The sequence below is a fragment of the Pongo pygmaeus genome, chromosome 13 (genome assembly GCF_028885625.2).
Source record: "Pongo pygmaeus isolate AG05252 chromosome 13, NHGRI_mPonPyg2-v2.0_pri, whole genome shotgun sequence".
Taxonomy (NCBI): domain Eukaryota; kingdom Metazoa; phylum Chordata; class Mammalia; order Primates; family Hominidae; genus Pongo; species Pongo pygmaeus.
Window position 1 is genome coordinate 88,432,132 of NC_072386.2, and position 15,144 is coordinate 88,447,275.

Sequence of the window (15,144 nt, forward strand, 5' to 3'; positions counted from 1 at the left end):
TTCGAGACACAGTCTTGCTCTGTCCCCAGGCTGGAGTGCAGTGGTGCGATCTCGGCTCACTGCAATCTCTGCCTCCTGGGTTCAAGCAATTCTCTTGCCTCAGCCTCCCTAGTAGCTGGGATTACAGGCATGCACCACCACGCCCGGCTAATTTTTGTATAGGACTATAGTTTTAAGGCAAGTTTATAACCTTTGGCTCATTTGAGCCTCACAGCACTGGTAGGTAGTGCTATTATCCCCATTTTATAGATGGCACTGAGAAGTAAAAGTGACTAGCCCTGGTCACACAATTGATATGGACTGAAACTGCCGCTTTCTGGCTATCACGGGCCTTGCCACAGCTAGTTTGTGACCTTTATAGTCTAGCTCTGTCTCTGCTACATGAATCCCAAATTTTTGAATAAAGTTCCCCTCTGGGCCATAAGGCCTCATCTCAGACCCCAAGGAAGGCAGTCCAAAGGTAGATTCAAGTCTCGCAGAGTAACCAGGCACTAGGAAAGCATCATGGGCAGTAGCTCCACGAGAGGGGCCAGAGCACCAGGCACTGGCCAGAGACCAGCTGCATTCACCCTGAGCAGTAGGGCCTGGTGGCCATGAGCACAGACTCCAGCTCCACTACTAGCTGTGCGACCTTGGGCAAATGACTCTGGGTCTCCATTTTGCCATGTGTACAATTGGGAAAACTTTCTACCCCCTAGGGGTGATGAAAGGATCAGATGAGTTTAGTCGTAAAGCATTAAAACAGTGCATTATAAACTATTAAGAGCTGTTATTACTTGGCCCCTGCAGCTGTGGGTCTGGAAAGGGGTCTTGGTCATCAGGGATGGACAGAAATGTTGGGGTCAAGTGTATTCATCTTCCCTCTGTCAGGAACGCCCTCTGCCTGTCACAATTCAGTTTGGGCCATTCCTAGTAGAATTAATTTCCCCTTTTTCTCACGATTCCTGCAGCATAGTGCTTTAAAACTCTGTCCAGCCAGAGTTTTAAAGTCTTTGGTTAGAAGTTAAGGCCTTTGCAAGGTTCTGTTTGCCTGGTATTCTGCTACATTGTCTCATATCAAAAGTGCCATTTTTAACTCAAAAACTATTGAAAATTGTCAGTTTTATATGGTTCAAACTAATGCACTGAAAGTCTGTTTAAACCACGAGGATTCGGCGACCTTGGCCTCCCACCAAGCACCTATGAAGATGCTTTAACAGAATATAACTTCAAAACCGTCTAGGGAATTGACAAAACAGGATGCAGAACCTTCAGAACGAAGACACAAATCCCTGGGAAGAGGCCTCCCCCTCCCTGCTAGAGAAGCTGGCCTCCCTGTGAGGGCCTACTGTTCTCTACCTCTGTCACTTCATTCCAGACAGCTGGGCGCTCCGGGTTTCCTTGGCAACATCTGGATCTAAGGGTGCTCTTCCCCTTTTTGTCCCAAGACAGTTGGGAAACACCACCCCCTTTGGTTGCTTAGCAACTGTCACCTGCCGATTCCTTCCCAACATCCCCTGAGAAATGAGTAAGCAGGTTGAAAGCTGGGCCTAAGGGCTGGGCCAGGGGACAGGTCAGATGCTTGCCTGGGGGCGGGTGAACGGGGCACACATCTGGCCCCCCTATATCACCACGGGGTAACTTTACGCAGCTCTGCTTTCTTTCAGGACCTCAGACTCCCCAAATGAGATCTGGCTGCGTGACCTGTGAGGCCTGCCTAGCTCAGCTCTCCTGTGACTCAGTGATAGGCACCTGATGGTTATTAATTCACTGCTTGGGAGGGAAGGGGCTTTCTGGGAACTTTTCAGGGTGGAGAGAGTATAGGACAAAGCTGCTCTTCCAAAGCCTCCAATTTAGTTGGAAAGACAGTCCCAGATTTGTGGCTCTGACAGTGAGATTCTTGTTCCTTGGTTAGACTTCCTAGCGCAGGTAAGCCTGGGGAAGACTGAGACAGGTGAAAAGACTTTTCTGCATGAATGTGCTGGCAGCAGAGAGGTGTGGAGGTGGAACTATGCGACACATTTCTGACTGGAGAGTCTCTAAGAAGAGTGGTAGGAGCTAGGTGAGGATAAGTAATTTTGGGCAGACTAGACAAGACTTGAATGCTAAGGTGAAGCGCTTGTATTTTTTTTGTTATTTCATGGAAACTCCTGGAAGCCTTTTCATAGCTGAGAGGTTAAGTGAAATTTTAGGAAGTTCACTCTAGTTTTAGGGTGGAAGATGTGGACTGGGAGAGGGTTCAGACCAGAAACTGCTAAGAAGCTCTTGCAGCTGTTCTGGAGGGAGCTGTGATGTGGACACGCTGAAATCGGTGGGGAAGAAGCGGTAGATTCAAGGGAACTCAAGAGACAGAAGAGTCAGGGCTGGATGATCTCAATCATTCACAAACATTTACTGTGTGCCTACTATGTGCCAGGTTCCTGTGCTGTACGAGGGAGAAGGTTCCCAGGCTGCGGATGATGTATTCAGGATGCTGAGGGCTTATACCTGGGAGTATCACTTTGAAGGAACTGGATTAAAGTAGTGTAAGTGATGGTGGGGTGGGGGTGCGGAGGTCTGATGAGAGGGCAGCAGCAGACTTGTTTAGGGCCTGTTTGAAACTAGCCTAGGAGAGGAAACCTTCAAAGCACTCTAGGCGTGATTGGTCGGGGAAAGCTGGGGCAGGGAGAGAGCCCTAAGAAGCAGGCAGTAAGGGGACCAGCCACGCTGATCTAGGTAGATTAGGCGAGACTGGGCAGCTGCGGCGTACCTGGAGGCTGTCACGCCGGTCCTGGCCCCTAGGGCAGCCGGGGGATGCTGATGGCTCCCTCCCAGAGCCGCAGGGCCGGGTAGAGCGGCTCCTGGAAGGTGGCGCGGAAGGTATGCAGGTGGCTCATGCCGCCCGTCACGTCGTAGAAGGCGAGGACGCCGGCCTCGTAGTCCAGGAAGACGCCGAGCCGGTCGAGGTCGTCGCGGGGCCGCAGGCGGCTGCGCTGGCCGTCATGGAAGGCCCAGTACTCGAGGTCGTAGCGCTTGAGGCACCAGGACTGGCGGTTGCAGCCCAGGCGGGCGGCGGCCGAGGCCCCGCGGCGCCGAAGGGAGGCGTAGGCCGCGCCCACCCACCAGCCGGCGCCCGCCTCCTGCACGTCTACCTCCCAGTAGTGGCGGCCGGCGGCGAAGCAGTCGCGAGCTAGCACCTGCCAGAGCGCGTCGAACCGCAGCGCGGGCACGGGCCCCAGGCTACCCAGCAGGCCGCAGCGCACAGTCAGGCGGTCGGCGGACAGGCGCAGGCGCGCGTGCATCGTGTCAGGATCCAACGTGGGCGTGCGCGCGTCTGCAGGGGGCGAGACAAGGGACGCACCTGGTGGGCGGGGACAGCGCGGCGCCCCGCCCCCGGGAACCCACCAACGCACGGGCAAAGCACAAAATGCGAAGCGCGGAAATGGCCCAAGGAGGGAGTGAGAGACCCCTTTAAACCGCGACTGCCCCTGGGGCGGGGGCTTGGGGAAAGGGGAAGCAGAGATCACTCTGCTGCACATCCCTTATACTGTCTGTATTTTGTGCCGTGAAATTTGTTGCCAATTAATACAAATTTAATTAAAAATAATCCTATCACTGTTAACATTAGGGTGTGTGTACTTCCTATCTTTCCCCTCCCCTTGCTGCTTTACAGCTTTTCTTTCTTTCCTTTTTTTTTTTCTTTTTTTGAAACGGAGTTTCGTTCTGTTGCCCAGGCTGGAGCGCAGTGGCGCGATCTCAGCTCACTGCAAGCTCCGCCTCCGAGGTTCAGGCCATTCTCCTGCCTCAGCCTCCGGAGTAGCTGGGACTACAGGCGTCCGCCACTGCGCCCGGCTAATTTTTATAGCTTTTCTTAATATTGGTGTCACACTAGACATGCCATTAGGTAATCTGATTTTTAAAATTGATTGATCTACTTTTGAGGCATTTTGACACATCAAATAATATCCTTTCACAAGAGCATTTTAGTGGAGATTCTAAAATTTTCATGTTTGGACACATAACTTAGTCCTCTATTTTTTGGAATATTTAGTCTGTTTAAAAAGCTTTTGAAACCACTAATACAATTACATTTTTGTGTATCTGATTGCTTCTGTAGAATATATTCCTAAAACAGGAATTGCTGAGTCAATGGGTATGATTGTTTTTAAGGCCTTTGATACATGTATTGCAAAACTATCCTCCCCAAAGTTTGTAGTGATTTAAACTCCCATTAACATTTCTCTTTGCATTACACCATGTATGTACACATGAAGTTTTTTTTTTTTTTTTAAAGTCTGGATCACAGGGTATGTGGATGTTCAGCTTTCATAAACAATGCCAGTTTTCCATGGACATTTGGATCATTTCGGTGTTGCCTGTTGTGACTAATGTTGCTATAACTGTAAACGTGTAAGTTTTCTAAGAAAAAGAGCATTTTTCTAAGAGAAAGAGTTATTTTTAAGATTTTCCCCCTTTTTCTCCTGTCTCCCACTTCCTACTTAGCTCTTTTTTTTTTTTTTTTTTTTTTTTTTTTTTTTTTTTTTTAAGACGGAGTTTCACTCTTGTTGCCCAGGCTGGAGTGCAGTGGTACGATCTCGGCTCACTGCAACCTCGGCCTCCTGGGTTCAAGCGATTCTCCTACCTAAGGCTCCCTAGTAACTAGGATTACAGGCACCTGCCACCATGCCTGGCTAATTTTTGTATTTTTAGTAGAGACAGCATTTCATCATGTTGGCCAGGCTGGTCTTGATCTCCTGACCTCTGGTGATCTGCCTGCCTCAGCCTCCCAAAGTGCTGGGATTACAGGTGTGAGCCACTGTGCCCTGCCTCTACTTAGCTCTTTAGAAATGTAATTATAACCATTACCTTCCCTTCACCAGATACTCCCTACAGGGCAAACTTATCTACCTACTTAGAGGGTCTAGAACTAGAACTTTCTCCCACCAGGAGATTTCCTTCAGAGACAACAGTCAATTTACAACCTAAAGTACGCCTGTGACAGAACTCTTCCACCTGGGCAGCATCTCAAGACAACGGCCACATTACAACCTAGTTCTGCCCTCAGTGGCACCAGCTCAACCACCTGGTAGAAAAGGCATCAAAATGAGTCACACAGACCCCCATCTGCTTGCTCCTGCCCTGCATGCCATTCATACAAAGTCCCCATTTAAAAGCCTCTGCTTTCTGCCCCAAAAGTGAGGCGGTACCGTTAAGGGCAGGAGGAGCCTGTACCTCTTCCCCTAAGCTAAGCTTTGGAATAAAACCACTTTCTTTATACCAGACCTCGCTCTTGTTAATTGAACTCTGCAAAGCGTTGAGCAACTGAACCTGTGTTTCGGTCACATAACATTCTTGTGTAGGTCTTTTGATTCACATATGTATGCATTTCTGTTGGATATATATTAGATATATACGGTGGGAGAAAATGCTGCTCATTATAACCACTTCTATTCAACAATGTTCTAAATGTAGTAGACAGTAAGTCAAGGCACGAAAAAGAAGTGAAAGGCAAGAATAAAGATCGGGGAAATGAAAGATTATTATTCATAGGTGACATGCTTATTTACAGAAAATCCCAAATCTGTAGATAGCTTAGAAGTACTAAGTGAATTTATAACAGCCACTCAGTATGTCAATATACAAAAATGAATAAATCACATTGAGTGAAAGAAGCAAAACACAGAAGGGTATAGTCTGAATGATCTACTGAAAGTTCAAAAACAGGTAAAACTAACCTATAGTCCTAGAAGTCTGGAGAGTGGATCCCCTTTGGGGATAGTAAACAAGAAGGCACATGAGGAAGACTTCTGGGGAGTGGAAATTTCCATTTCTTGATCTGAAGGTGGTTATAAAATATGTTTCCTTTTTAAAAAATCATTGAGCTGATTGAGCTGCACATTTGATTTGTGCATTTTTTTTTTTTTAAGATGGAGTCTTGCTCTGTTGCCAGGCTGGAGTGCAGTAGTGCAACCTTGGCTCACTGCAACCTCCGCCTCCCGGGTTCAAGTGATTCTCCTGCATCAGTCTCCTGAGCAGCTAGGACTACCGGTGCATGCCACCATGCCCAGCTAATTTTTGTATTTTTAGTAGAGACTGGGTTTCACCATGTTGGCCAGGATGGTCTTGATCTCTTGACCTCGAGATCCACCCGCCTCGGCCTCCCAAAGTGCTGGGATGAGCCACCGCACCGCACCCAGCGATTTGTGCACTTTTCTTTACGCATGTTATATTTCAACTAAAGTTTACTTTAAAAATTCATGTCCAGTGTAAAAAGAAAATAAAATTTCAGGACTTTCCAAATTTACTATGCCAAGGGGAAAAGTTAAGCCCTGGAAACTAAGTCACATAACGTGGCTGTTTTTCTTCTCTGGTGCGTGACCATTACTTTCTGACTTTTGTGTTGAGATGTTATACATTAACCAGACTCCCTATTCTTCATTCAAACCTACACTAAATGACATTGGCTACAGAGACCCTTTTGATTGTTACCTGTTTTCAATCGGATGTTAACCCCTTAGGGTGCAATCAATAGTAGCCAATCAAATCTTAAATCAGTATGTTATTTATTTATTTATTTATTTATTTATTTATTTATTTTTGAGACGGAGTCTCACTCTGTCACCCAGGCTGGAGTGCAGTGGTGTGATCTCGGCTCACTGCAACCTCCACCTCCAGGTTCAAGTGATTCTCCTGCCTTAGCCTCCTGAGTAGGTGGGATTATAGGCGCCTGACACCACACCCAGCTAATTTTTGTATTTTTAGTAGAGACAGCGTTTCACCATGTTGTGCAGGCTGGTCTCGAACTGCTGACGTCAAGTGATCCACCTGCCTTGGGCTCCCAAAGTGCTGGGATTACAGGTGTGAGCCACCGTGCCTGGCCTTTAAATCAGTATGTTAGCCTTTGTATGGAAAATGTAAATCTATTCAGTGCCTCTGTTTTGATATTCACTGTCCCCCTCCCAACACCAGGAGCACTGATCACCATTCTTTGGTTTCCTTCTGTCTCCTGATGGTTACTTTGCACTTGAATAAACTCTGCTAACTGGATACTGAGCCTTCTTTAGATTGAGTCTTCTTTAGGTTGACACCCAGTAATTCCACTTTGAGAAATTACTCCTAAAAAATAACCTGAGAATGAGGTATGGTGTGTTCATTCTCTCATTCATTAATTCAACAAATGTGTACAAGAATGGACGTTTATTACAGCATTGTTTTAGAAATGAAAATGTAAACATCCAACATTATGAGACTGGCTAAATATGACACATCCATTCAATGCAATGCCATGCGACCTCTAAAAATAATGATAAAAATGAGAAATTAGCTGGGCATGGTGGCACACACCTATAGTCCCAGCTATGAGGGAGGCTGAGGTGGGAAAATCATTTGAGCCCAAGAGGTCGAGGCTGCAGTGAGCCATGACTGCACCGCTGCACTCCAGAGCAAGACTGTCTCACACACACACACACACACACACACACACACACACACACACACACACACACACACACACACACACACACACAGTGATAATATTAGCTGGGCACAGTGGCTCACTGTATAAATCCCAAATATATATGTTCATAATATATCAGTAAATGAAAACAGATGACAAAACAGTATGTATAGTATGACACCACGTTTGTAAAATAAAAAGATATATTAAATATATCATTATATGCATATTAGATGTGCTAAAAAAAGCTAAAAGGACAAATAATAATAGCAGTTATTCACAGAAGAGGGATTGAGTAACTTTTTTCTTTTGTTTTCTAATTTTTCTACAATGAAAAATTATTGTTTTACTTGCCTTTAATAATAAACATTTTTTAAAAAACAAATTCTTAAAGAAAATAAATTCTAATGAGAAGAAAAGAGGGACCTCCATTTCCATGATCCTCCTCCACCCAACATCCCACCGTCTCCACCGTCTCCACCCTATCCCCATTCCCGGGGGTCTTACATTTCAGGAATAGCGATCGCTCTGGTGAGGGGCTGGTTTTCAACAAGGTACCTGGCTTGGTGCTGGAAGGGTCTGAGAGCTGGCAGTTCATGCCTGTAAGGAATTGTTGAGAAATGAGCACCTGGAGCTCATGCAAGCAGACAAATAAGACATGCTAAAAATACCACACAACTGGAGATGCACATAATCTCGCCCAAGAGCCAGGCAGATTTAAGGGATTTATGTAAATTCACAGGGACGGGAAAACCCCAGGATGATGAGGCTGGTATGGGAGAGTCCTAAATAGGAGGAGGAGCTGAGGCGCGAACAACTACTGGATCCAACACTCAAGGATGGGCGGCGACTCAGGGAAGATGTACAGATTCCAGGGTAAAGATGGAAAACAGGAAAGTAGAGCTGAGTCCTCAGGAAGGTCTGAGTGCTCAGAAAGAAAGAAGGAGGGGAGTCTATCTCAACAAGCGGGCACAGCAGGGGAACCCAGGGCCCTTGGCACTTGCTGTGCCCTCTGCCTGGAGAGCCTCCCCACACCCTTCCCCCCTTGCCCAGGTTGCCTCCTTCCCAGCTGTTGGGGCTGGAGCTCACTCAGCACCTCCGCAGAAGTGCCTTCCGCCCCCAACACTCCCAGCACTCATCACAGGGGCCTGTAGAGATCTGTGGGAAGCCCACCTGCAGGCTGTTTAAATCAAGTTTTGCCTAAAGCTCCTCCTTACATCTTTTAAGTTCGGCCTAAATATTTTTCTGTACGTCGTGAACAATAACAAGTGGAGGTGTAAACAGACCGTAGCCTGCACTTGTGCCAATCACCAAGTTTTGGCCAATCAGATGTAGCCAACTGTTCGAATTGTGTTCAAATTAGGCGAACGCCGAGCTGTAACCAATCCAGCTGCTTCTGTACCTCACTTCTGTTTTCTGTACCTCGCTTTCCTTTTTCTGTCCCTAAATCTTCTTCCACCACGTGGCTGTGCTGGAGTCTCTGAGTGCACTGTGGCTCAGAGGGCTGCCAGATTCATGAATCCTTCATTGCTCATTTAAACTCCTTTAAATTTAATTTGGCTGAAGTTGTTCTTTCATCAAGGCAAAAGTCTCTCCCCTCTCCCCAGAACTCTAGAATCATAGGTCCTAATGCCGAGGCGATACCACTACATGGGAAGTCCAACTTTTCAAATCTAACAGGTTCACTTCATTCCCTCCAGTCCTAAATGCTCTTTCTCACTTCAGAAAATGACAGTTTCCTTCTGCGAGTTGCCCATGTCAAAATCCTTGGATTCTGATCTCTTTCCTCTCTCTCCTGTGACCCTATGTCCACTCCTGTTGTCCCCATTGCTGCTCTTTCGATATGGCCAGCTCACTCCCATCGCACCTCAGGACCTCCACCCTTGCTTTTCCCTCTGTCTAGAATACCTCCCCCAGATGTAACAGCAGCAGCAATCAAAATCACCAAGATGTACGTGGTGCTTATTATGCCTGAGTGCTATATGTGTAAGAGCTCATTTAATCCTCACAGCAGCCCAGGAGAGGCGACTGCATTATGGTCTCCACTTTACAGATGCAGAAACAGAGGCATGGAAAAGGGAGGAGCCATGTCCAAGATGGCAGGGTTCAGCAGGGTTCCAAGTGGTAGACCTCGGATAGGAACCCAGGAGGCCTAGCTCCAGAGGTCGTGCCTATGACCACTGTGCTCTCTGGCCCTTCAGACCCACAGAACCTGCAGAACGAACACTTCCTTTGGGCCACCTTGAGTGTCCCCTTCTCAGAGGCCTTCCCAACTGCTTATATAAAACAGCTCCTCCTCCTTGTCACTTTCCTGTCTTCCATGCTGCCCTGGTTTATTATTATTATTATTATTATTATTATTATTATTTTTGAGACGGAGTCTTGCTTTGTCACCCAGGTTGAAGTACAGTGGCATGATCTCAACTCACTGCAACCTCCACCTCCCGGGTTCAAGCAATTCTCCTGCCTCAGCTTCCCGAGTAGCTGGGATTACAGGTGCATGCCACCATGCCTGGCTAATTTTTGTATTTGTAGTAGAGATGGGGTTTCACCATGTTGGCCAGGCTGGTCTTGAACTCCTGACCTCATCATCCACCCATCTCAGCCTCCCAAAGTGCTGGGATTACAGGCGTGAGCCACCACGCCCGGCCTTTATTATTCTTTATAGCAGTTCCTGTCACCTGACATGTTTGTGTACTGTCTGTCTTCCCCTATGAAGACTGAGCACCAAAAGAGGAGAAGGAGCTTTGTTTTGTGCCCTGCTATGCCTGGCACATAAGAGGGGCTTGATAAATGTTCTGAATGAATCATGATAGCAGAGGTGAATGAATGAATGAATGAATGCATAAATGAATCAAAGAACAGGTATTTTTAAGTACATGTTTTGTGCCAGGCCCTGGGGGGACCTCAGAGTTGGACCTAAAGCTGGTTTCTGCCCTTCACGTGCTTACAAGGGGCAAGGAGGGGGTCCATGTATCCACTTCATGAGCACCCTCTAGCAGGACATGGGCAGGCCCTGGAGCGGGAAGGGAGAGGGGAGATGGCTAAAGGAGAGAGTGAGTCAGGACTGGGCTGGCAGGAAAGGGCTTCCCAGGTGGGCGCAGCTGTGCCAGTCTGCCTCGAAGGGGTGCCAGGCCTTGGCCCCAGCCAGAGGAAGAGGACGAGGAAGAGTTGGTCATTCCAGCTGGGAGCCCAGAGCAAGGCTGAGATGTGGCAGGCTCCCAGGAGCAATCTGAGAGGCAGAAGCAGGGCAGTGTGACTGGAGAAGGGCAGGTCTCAGTCTCAGGAAGGGTTGGAGGTGAAGTGGCGAGGGTGGGTTGGGCACCAGGCCCAGGAGCCCCTGACCGCCCAGCCAAGGTCCTCAGTGTGGGAGAGACAGGATGTAGGGAGATGATCTTTGCATTCGCCTCTGGGCTAAAGGACACTAGGGGAGTTAAGAACACAAAGTTGGTCACTTGGCGACTTACTTTCCTTAAGGCGAATGTCCAATGGCGTCTGTAATGTATTCTGCACGGCTTCCACGAGGCCCTTAAATAAGCTCTTGACGGGCTCAAAGGAGAGGGGCACGGGATGGCACAGCTCCCCGAGGCTCATCTGCTGCTGCATCTCCTGCTCGGTGGCTGTGTATGCCTGTGTGGGCACACGGGGGTGAGGGTGGCTCTGGGAGATGCAGGCAGCATCCCAGCCTCTTGTGCTGCACCCAGGAACAAACCCATACCAGCATGCCCAGGCTCCACCTTGGCCTGGCACCTATGGTCAGCCCAGGCCATGCCGCAGGAGCAGAGCCCTGGAGGGACCATATGGCATCCCTGATGTGGGAGCCATGAGGAGGTACGGTTTTTCAGTGCTGGCACTGGGGATTCCTCCCTCTCCATCCCTCTTCCTTTCCTTCCTTCGTTCTGTGTTCATTGAAGCCTACTCTGTGCCAGCTATACACGCAGAAGGCGGGGTCAGGCTGACACGGGGCCCTTCCCAGAGAGGCTTCAGCCTCACACACACTGCACCACAGGTCTGCCTCGGGTGTGTGAGGGTGAGAGGTCAGTCTCCCTGGGGAAGGAGCCCCTGGAGCTTATTCAAAGGTGGAGCAGGAAACCGTGTTCTAAGAAGGCTGCCAAAGGCCAGCAAGGTTCAGCTGCAGTGCTGACTGAGGGGGTGTGGCCACCGCAGGGCACATGTGTCCTGTTTTGTGCCTGGACAGCCCCTCTTCAATACCTTCCTGTGGTATGTGGCTTCACTAAGGAGAAGCTAGAAAACCCCCTCTCCCAGATCCCTTTGCACCTGTGCTGCAGGAGTGTGACCAGACGCCTCCAAGCCAAAGTGTGGATTTGGAAATGAGGGTGAAGGTAGTGATGGTGGCATGTGGTGCTCAGGGACAGCAGTGGTGGGGGCTCTGGTCAGTGGTGTGAGTGGTGATGTCTTGCCCAGCAGAGGTGCCGTGGGGCCTATACTGGCACCAACCCCTGCTGGAGTCTGGACTTCATTCCTGCTGCCCATCTTCCATCCCGATTCTCTGGCCCTCCTGGAGATCCTATGAGCTATCTCATACTCTTCCATAAACTCCTTTCTTGCTTAAAACAGTTCCAGTGGATTCTCATGTTTGCAGGTAAGAACCAGGGCTGCATTTTCTGAAGCGCTGTCCTGGCCAGGAGTTGGAAGGAAGCTGACTGCCTCAGGTGATCAGGCTTGGCTGGCAGTGGCAGTGCTGCCCACCTGAGAAGGGGTGGACAGATGGGGGCCTCAGGAGGGAGGGAGGGTGGCCTAGCACTTGGCTGTTGGGCAGGGGCAGGTCCCACCTGGCAGCATGCTGTACATTGCAAGGGGGCTGTGAGATGGCCTGCAAGCCCCATTCAGCCTAGGAGGCCAGGAGTCTAGAGTCCAACTTCATTTTGGTGGGGAACCAGGCCTAAGGTCACACCCAGAGCGCTGGAATGGAGCTGGCCAGGGGAGACCGAGCACTAGCAGGAAGTCCAGGGTAGGCAGGGAGCAGCTCCGGGGAGGTGAGAGGGGGCTCAGAGGGCAGATGAGTAGGGTAGGATGAGGGGTCGATAGAGGACACATGGCACCACCTGGTAACCCCAAACTCCAGCAGCTAGCACCAGGCCTGACACACAGGTTCTCAAAACATATGTATGATGGAATAAATCAATGCATGAAACCAAGCACAGCCACTTTTTGCCTTTGCAGACTCAGAGAACAGAAACCCCAGCCCTTCATCTCTCAGGCCAGAAACTCAGGCATCATCTCGGGATTCCTCCTACTCATTCTCCAATTCCAATCTTCATTCCTGTGGCATCTCTTGGCCTGCCTGTTTCTCCCCATCCCCACTGCCCCTGTCTTGGTCCAGGCCACCATCATCTCTCTCCTGGACATTGTGGCCTCCTCCCAAGTTCGCTTCCAGCCTCCCATCCTGGCCTCCTCTGTCCATCTTCCACTCTCTCTAAAGTGACTTTTCTAAAGCACTAATCTGACCATGTGAATGCTTTCATCCCTCAGTTCAAAACACTCCCCTGGGCTGGGTGCAGTGGTTCACACCTGTAATCCCAGCACTTTGGGAGGCCAAGGTGGGCGGATCACTTGAGGTCAAGAGGTTGAGACCAGCCTGGCCAACATGGTGAAACCCTGTCTCTACTAAAAATACAAAAATTAGCTGGGCATGGTGGCACGTGCCTGTAGTCCCAGCTCTTCAAGGGGCTGAGGCAGGAGAATCCCTTGAACCTGGGAGGCAAAGTTTGCAGTGAGCTGAGATTGAGCCACTGCATTCTAGCCTGGGCAACAGAATGAGACCCTGTCTCAAAAACAAACAAACAAACAAACAAACATTCCTGTCTCCTATCTCATTACAGGACAAAGTCTGAACTCCATGGCACATAGGGCCTTCATGAACTATCTATGGCCTATGGATCCAGCTGTGTCTCTCAATCCCCCCAACCTTATACCCCCACCCCTCCTCAAGTCAGGCTGCACCCCAACTGGTTCCCAGCCTGCCAAGCTCTCACATGTACACAGTTCCTGTCTGTCCTCTTTGCGTCCTCTCTCTATATAGTGTGCTCCTACTCATTGTCCAGCACCCAGCCCTACCATCACCTCTTCCTAGAAGTCTTCCCAGACTGCATCCTTCTCCCAGCCAGAGAGTGTCAGACATTTCTTGGACATAATTTCGCTAGCTTCATATTTACAAAATTGTTTAAGCTGTATTGTAAATAACTGTTTCTGAGCAAGTCTCCCCACCCAACTGTGAGCTCCTAATGTCCAGCAAGTGGTCTGGCTCAGTATGTATTGATGAATAAACGAATGAACACATAGAAGGTGGGAATGGTGAATGATTAAAATCAGTAGCTTTGGCACAAGAGAATTTGGAAAAAAAAGATGACAAACCCTGAAACCGTTTTCTGATGTGAGAATAGCATGCTTCTCCATGGAAGGATTCCTTTGTATTCCATAGCCTTAAAAATGACCATTATTTAAAGAGACAATTAAATGTATCACTTTGTGCATCTTTGCCCCTCTCAAAGCACAATACCCATTATGCCTAGGAAAGCACCTCATCCAGAATTTGGCTCAAACAGCTGACAGTGAGACACAGGCTGAACCGACTGAGGCCACATAAAGACACAAGAGTGGAAATCCCCAGCTGGGGACTGGCTTGGCTAGTTTTGTGTTGACTGGCTTATTTGTCTGTCTTATTTTCCAGCCAGAGCCCATACTAATCTGTGGTTAGAGTTGGGGCCACTTTTAGTTGTACCCTGCCTTGTCCCACAGCCTTTAAAATGTCTTGCGAAGGTCCTCTAATAAGGCAAGGTTTTTCTTTATAGCGAGAAAAATGAAGCAGAGAGAAAATTAGACACAAAGTGTTTGCCATGAAGCTTTAGTCTGGTTAGTCTAAGCAGATTTGGCTCTGAACTTCCCAAAGCAAAGAAGGAAACAGTAGGAGCTCTATTAGTGGAAAAGCAATTCTAGTGCAGAAGTGACTGCACAGGGATATTGACACCAGACAAGAGTTTCTTCCACAGTTCCCTAAAGACAGGAACACCATCGGCTGGGCGCGGTGGCTCACGCCTAGAATCCCAGCACTTTGGGGGGCCGAGGGGGGCGGATCACGAGGTCAGGAGATTGAGACCATCCTGGCTAACATGGTGAAACCCCATCTCTATTAACAAATACAAAAAATTAGCTGGGCGTGGTGGGGGGCGCCTGTAGTCCCAGCTACTCGGGAGGCTGAGGCAGGAGAATGGCGTGAACCCAGGAGGCGGAGCTTGCAGTGAGCTGAGATCACGCCACTGCACTCCAGCCTGGGTGACAGAGCAAGACTCCATCTCAAAAAAAAAAGTAGCCAGAAACACCATCCTCAACAACATGCTTTCCCTAAATGTAGCAATGAGTATCCCAGGGGCTAGTTCTTTTTTTTTTTTTTTGAGACAGAGTCTCCCTCTGTTACCCGGCCTGGAGTGCAGCGGCACGATCTCGGCTCACTGCAACCTTTGCCTCCCCGATTCAAGTGATTCTCCCACCTCAGCCTCACAGGTGCACGCCATCACACCTGGCTGATATTTGTATTTTTAGTAGAGAGGTGGTTTTGCCATGTTGGTCAGGCTGGTCTTAAACTTCTGGCCTCAAATGATCTGCCACAGGGGCTATTTCTTAGACTCTTCCTCAACAAAGCCCAGTGGCCAAGGAGTACCATTGAGCCAACTGTGACTCAGTCTTTGAAATGTGCTCAGTAGCTGCAAGGA

The 15,144-nt window shown here is 48.9% G+C and overlaps 1 protein-coding gene across 5 annotated transcripts in view; it reads right to left on the reverse strand.

The window, feature by feature from the left end:
• The window catches only part of TRIM14 (tripartite motif containing 14), an 84,760-nt gene that overhangs the window by 49,179 nt on the left and 20,437 nt on the right, over window positions 1-15,144 (reverse strand). For all 5 annotated transcript variants that reach the window (XR_008504573.2, XM_054501415.2, XM_054501414.2 and 2 more), the window contains exons 4-6: window positions 10,882-11,044; window positions 7,922-8,014; window positions 2,729-3,292 (exon numbers count right to left, since the gene is read on the reverse strand). Coding sequence is in view for 4 of the 5 variants with exons in the window: in XM_054501415.2 (XP_054357390.1) it covers window positions 2,757-3,292; window positions 7,922-8,014; window positions 10,882-11,044 (792 nt within the window). In the remaining variant the exon portion in view is untranslated. The remainder of the gene's footprint in view (window positions 1-2,728; window positions 3,293-7,921; window positions 8,015-10,881; window positions 11,045-15,144) is intronic.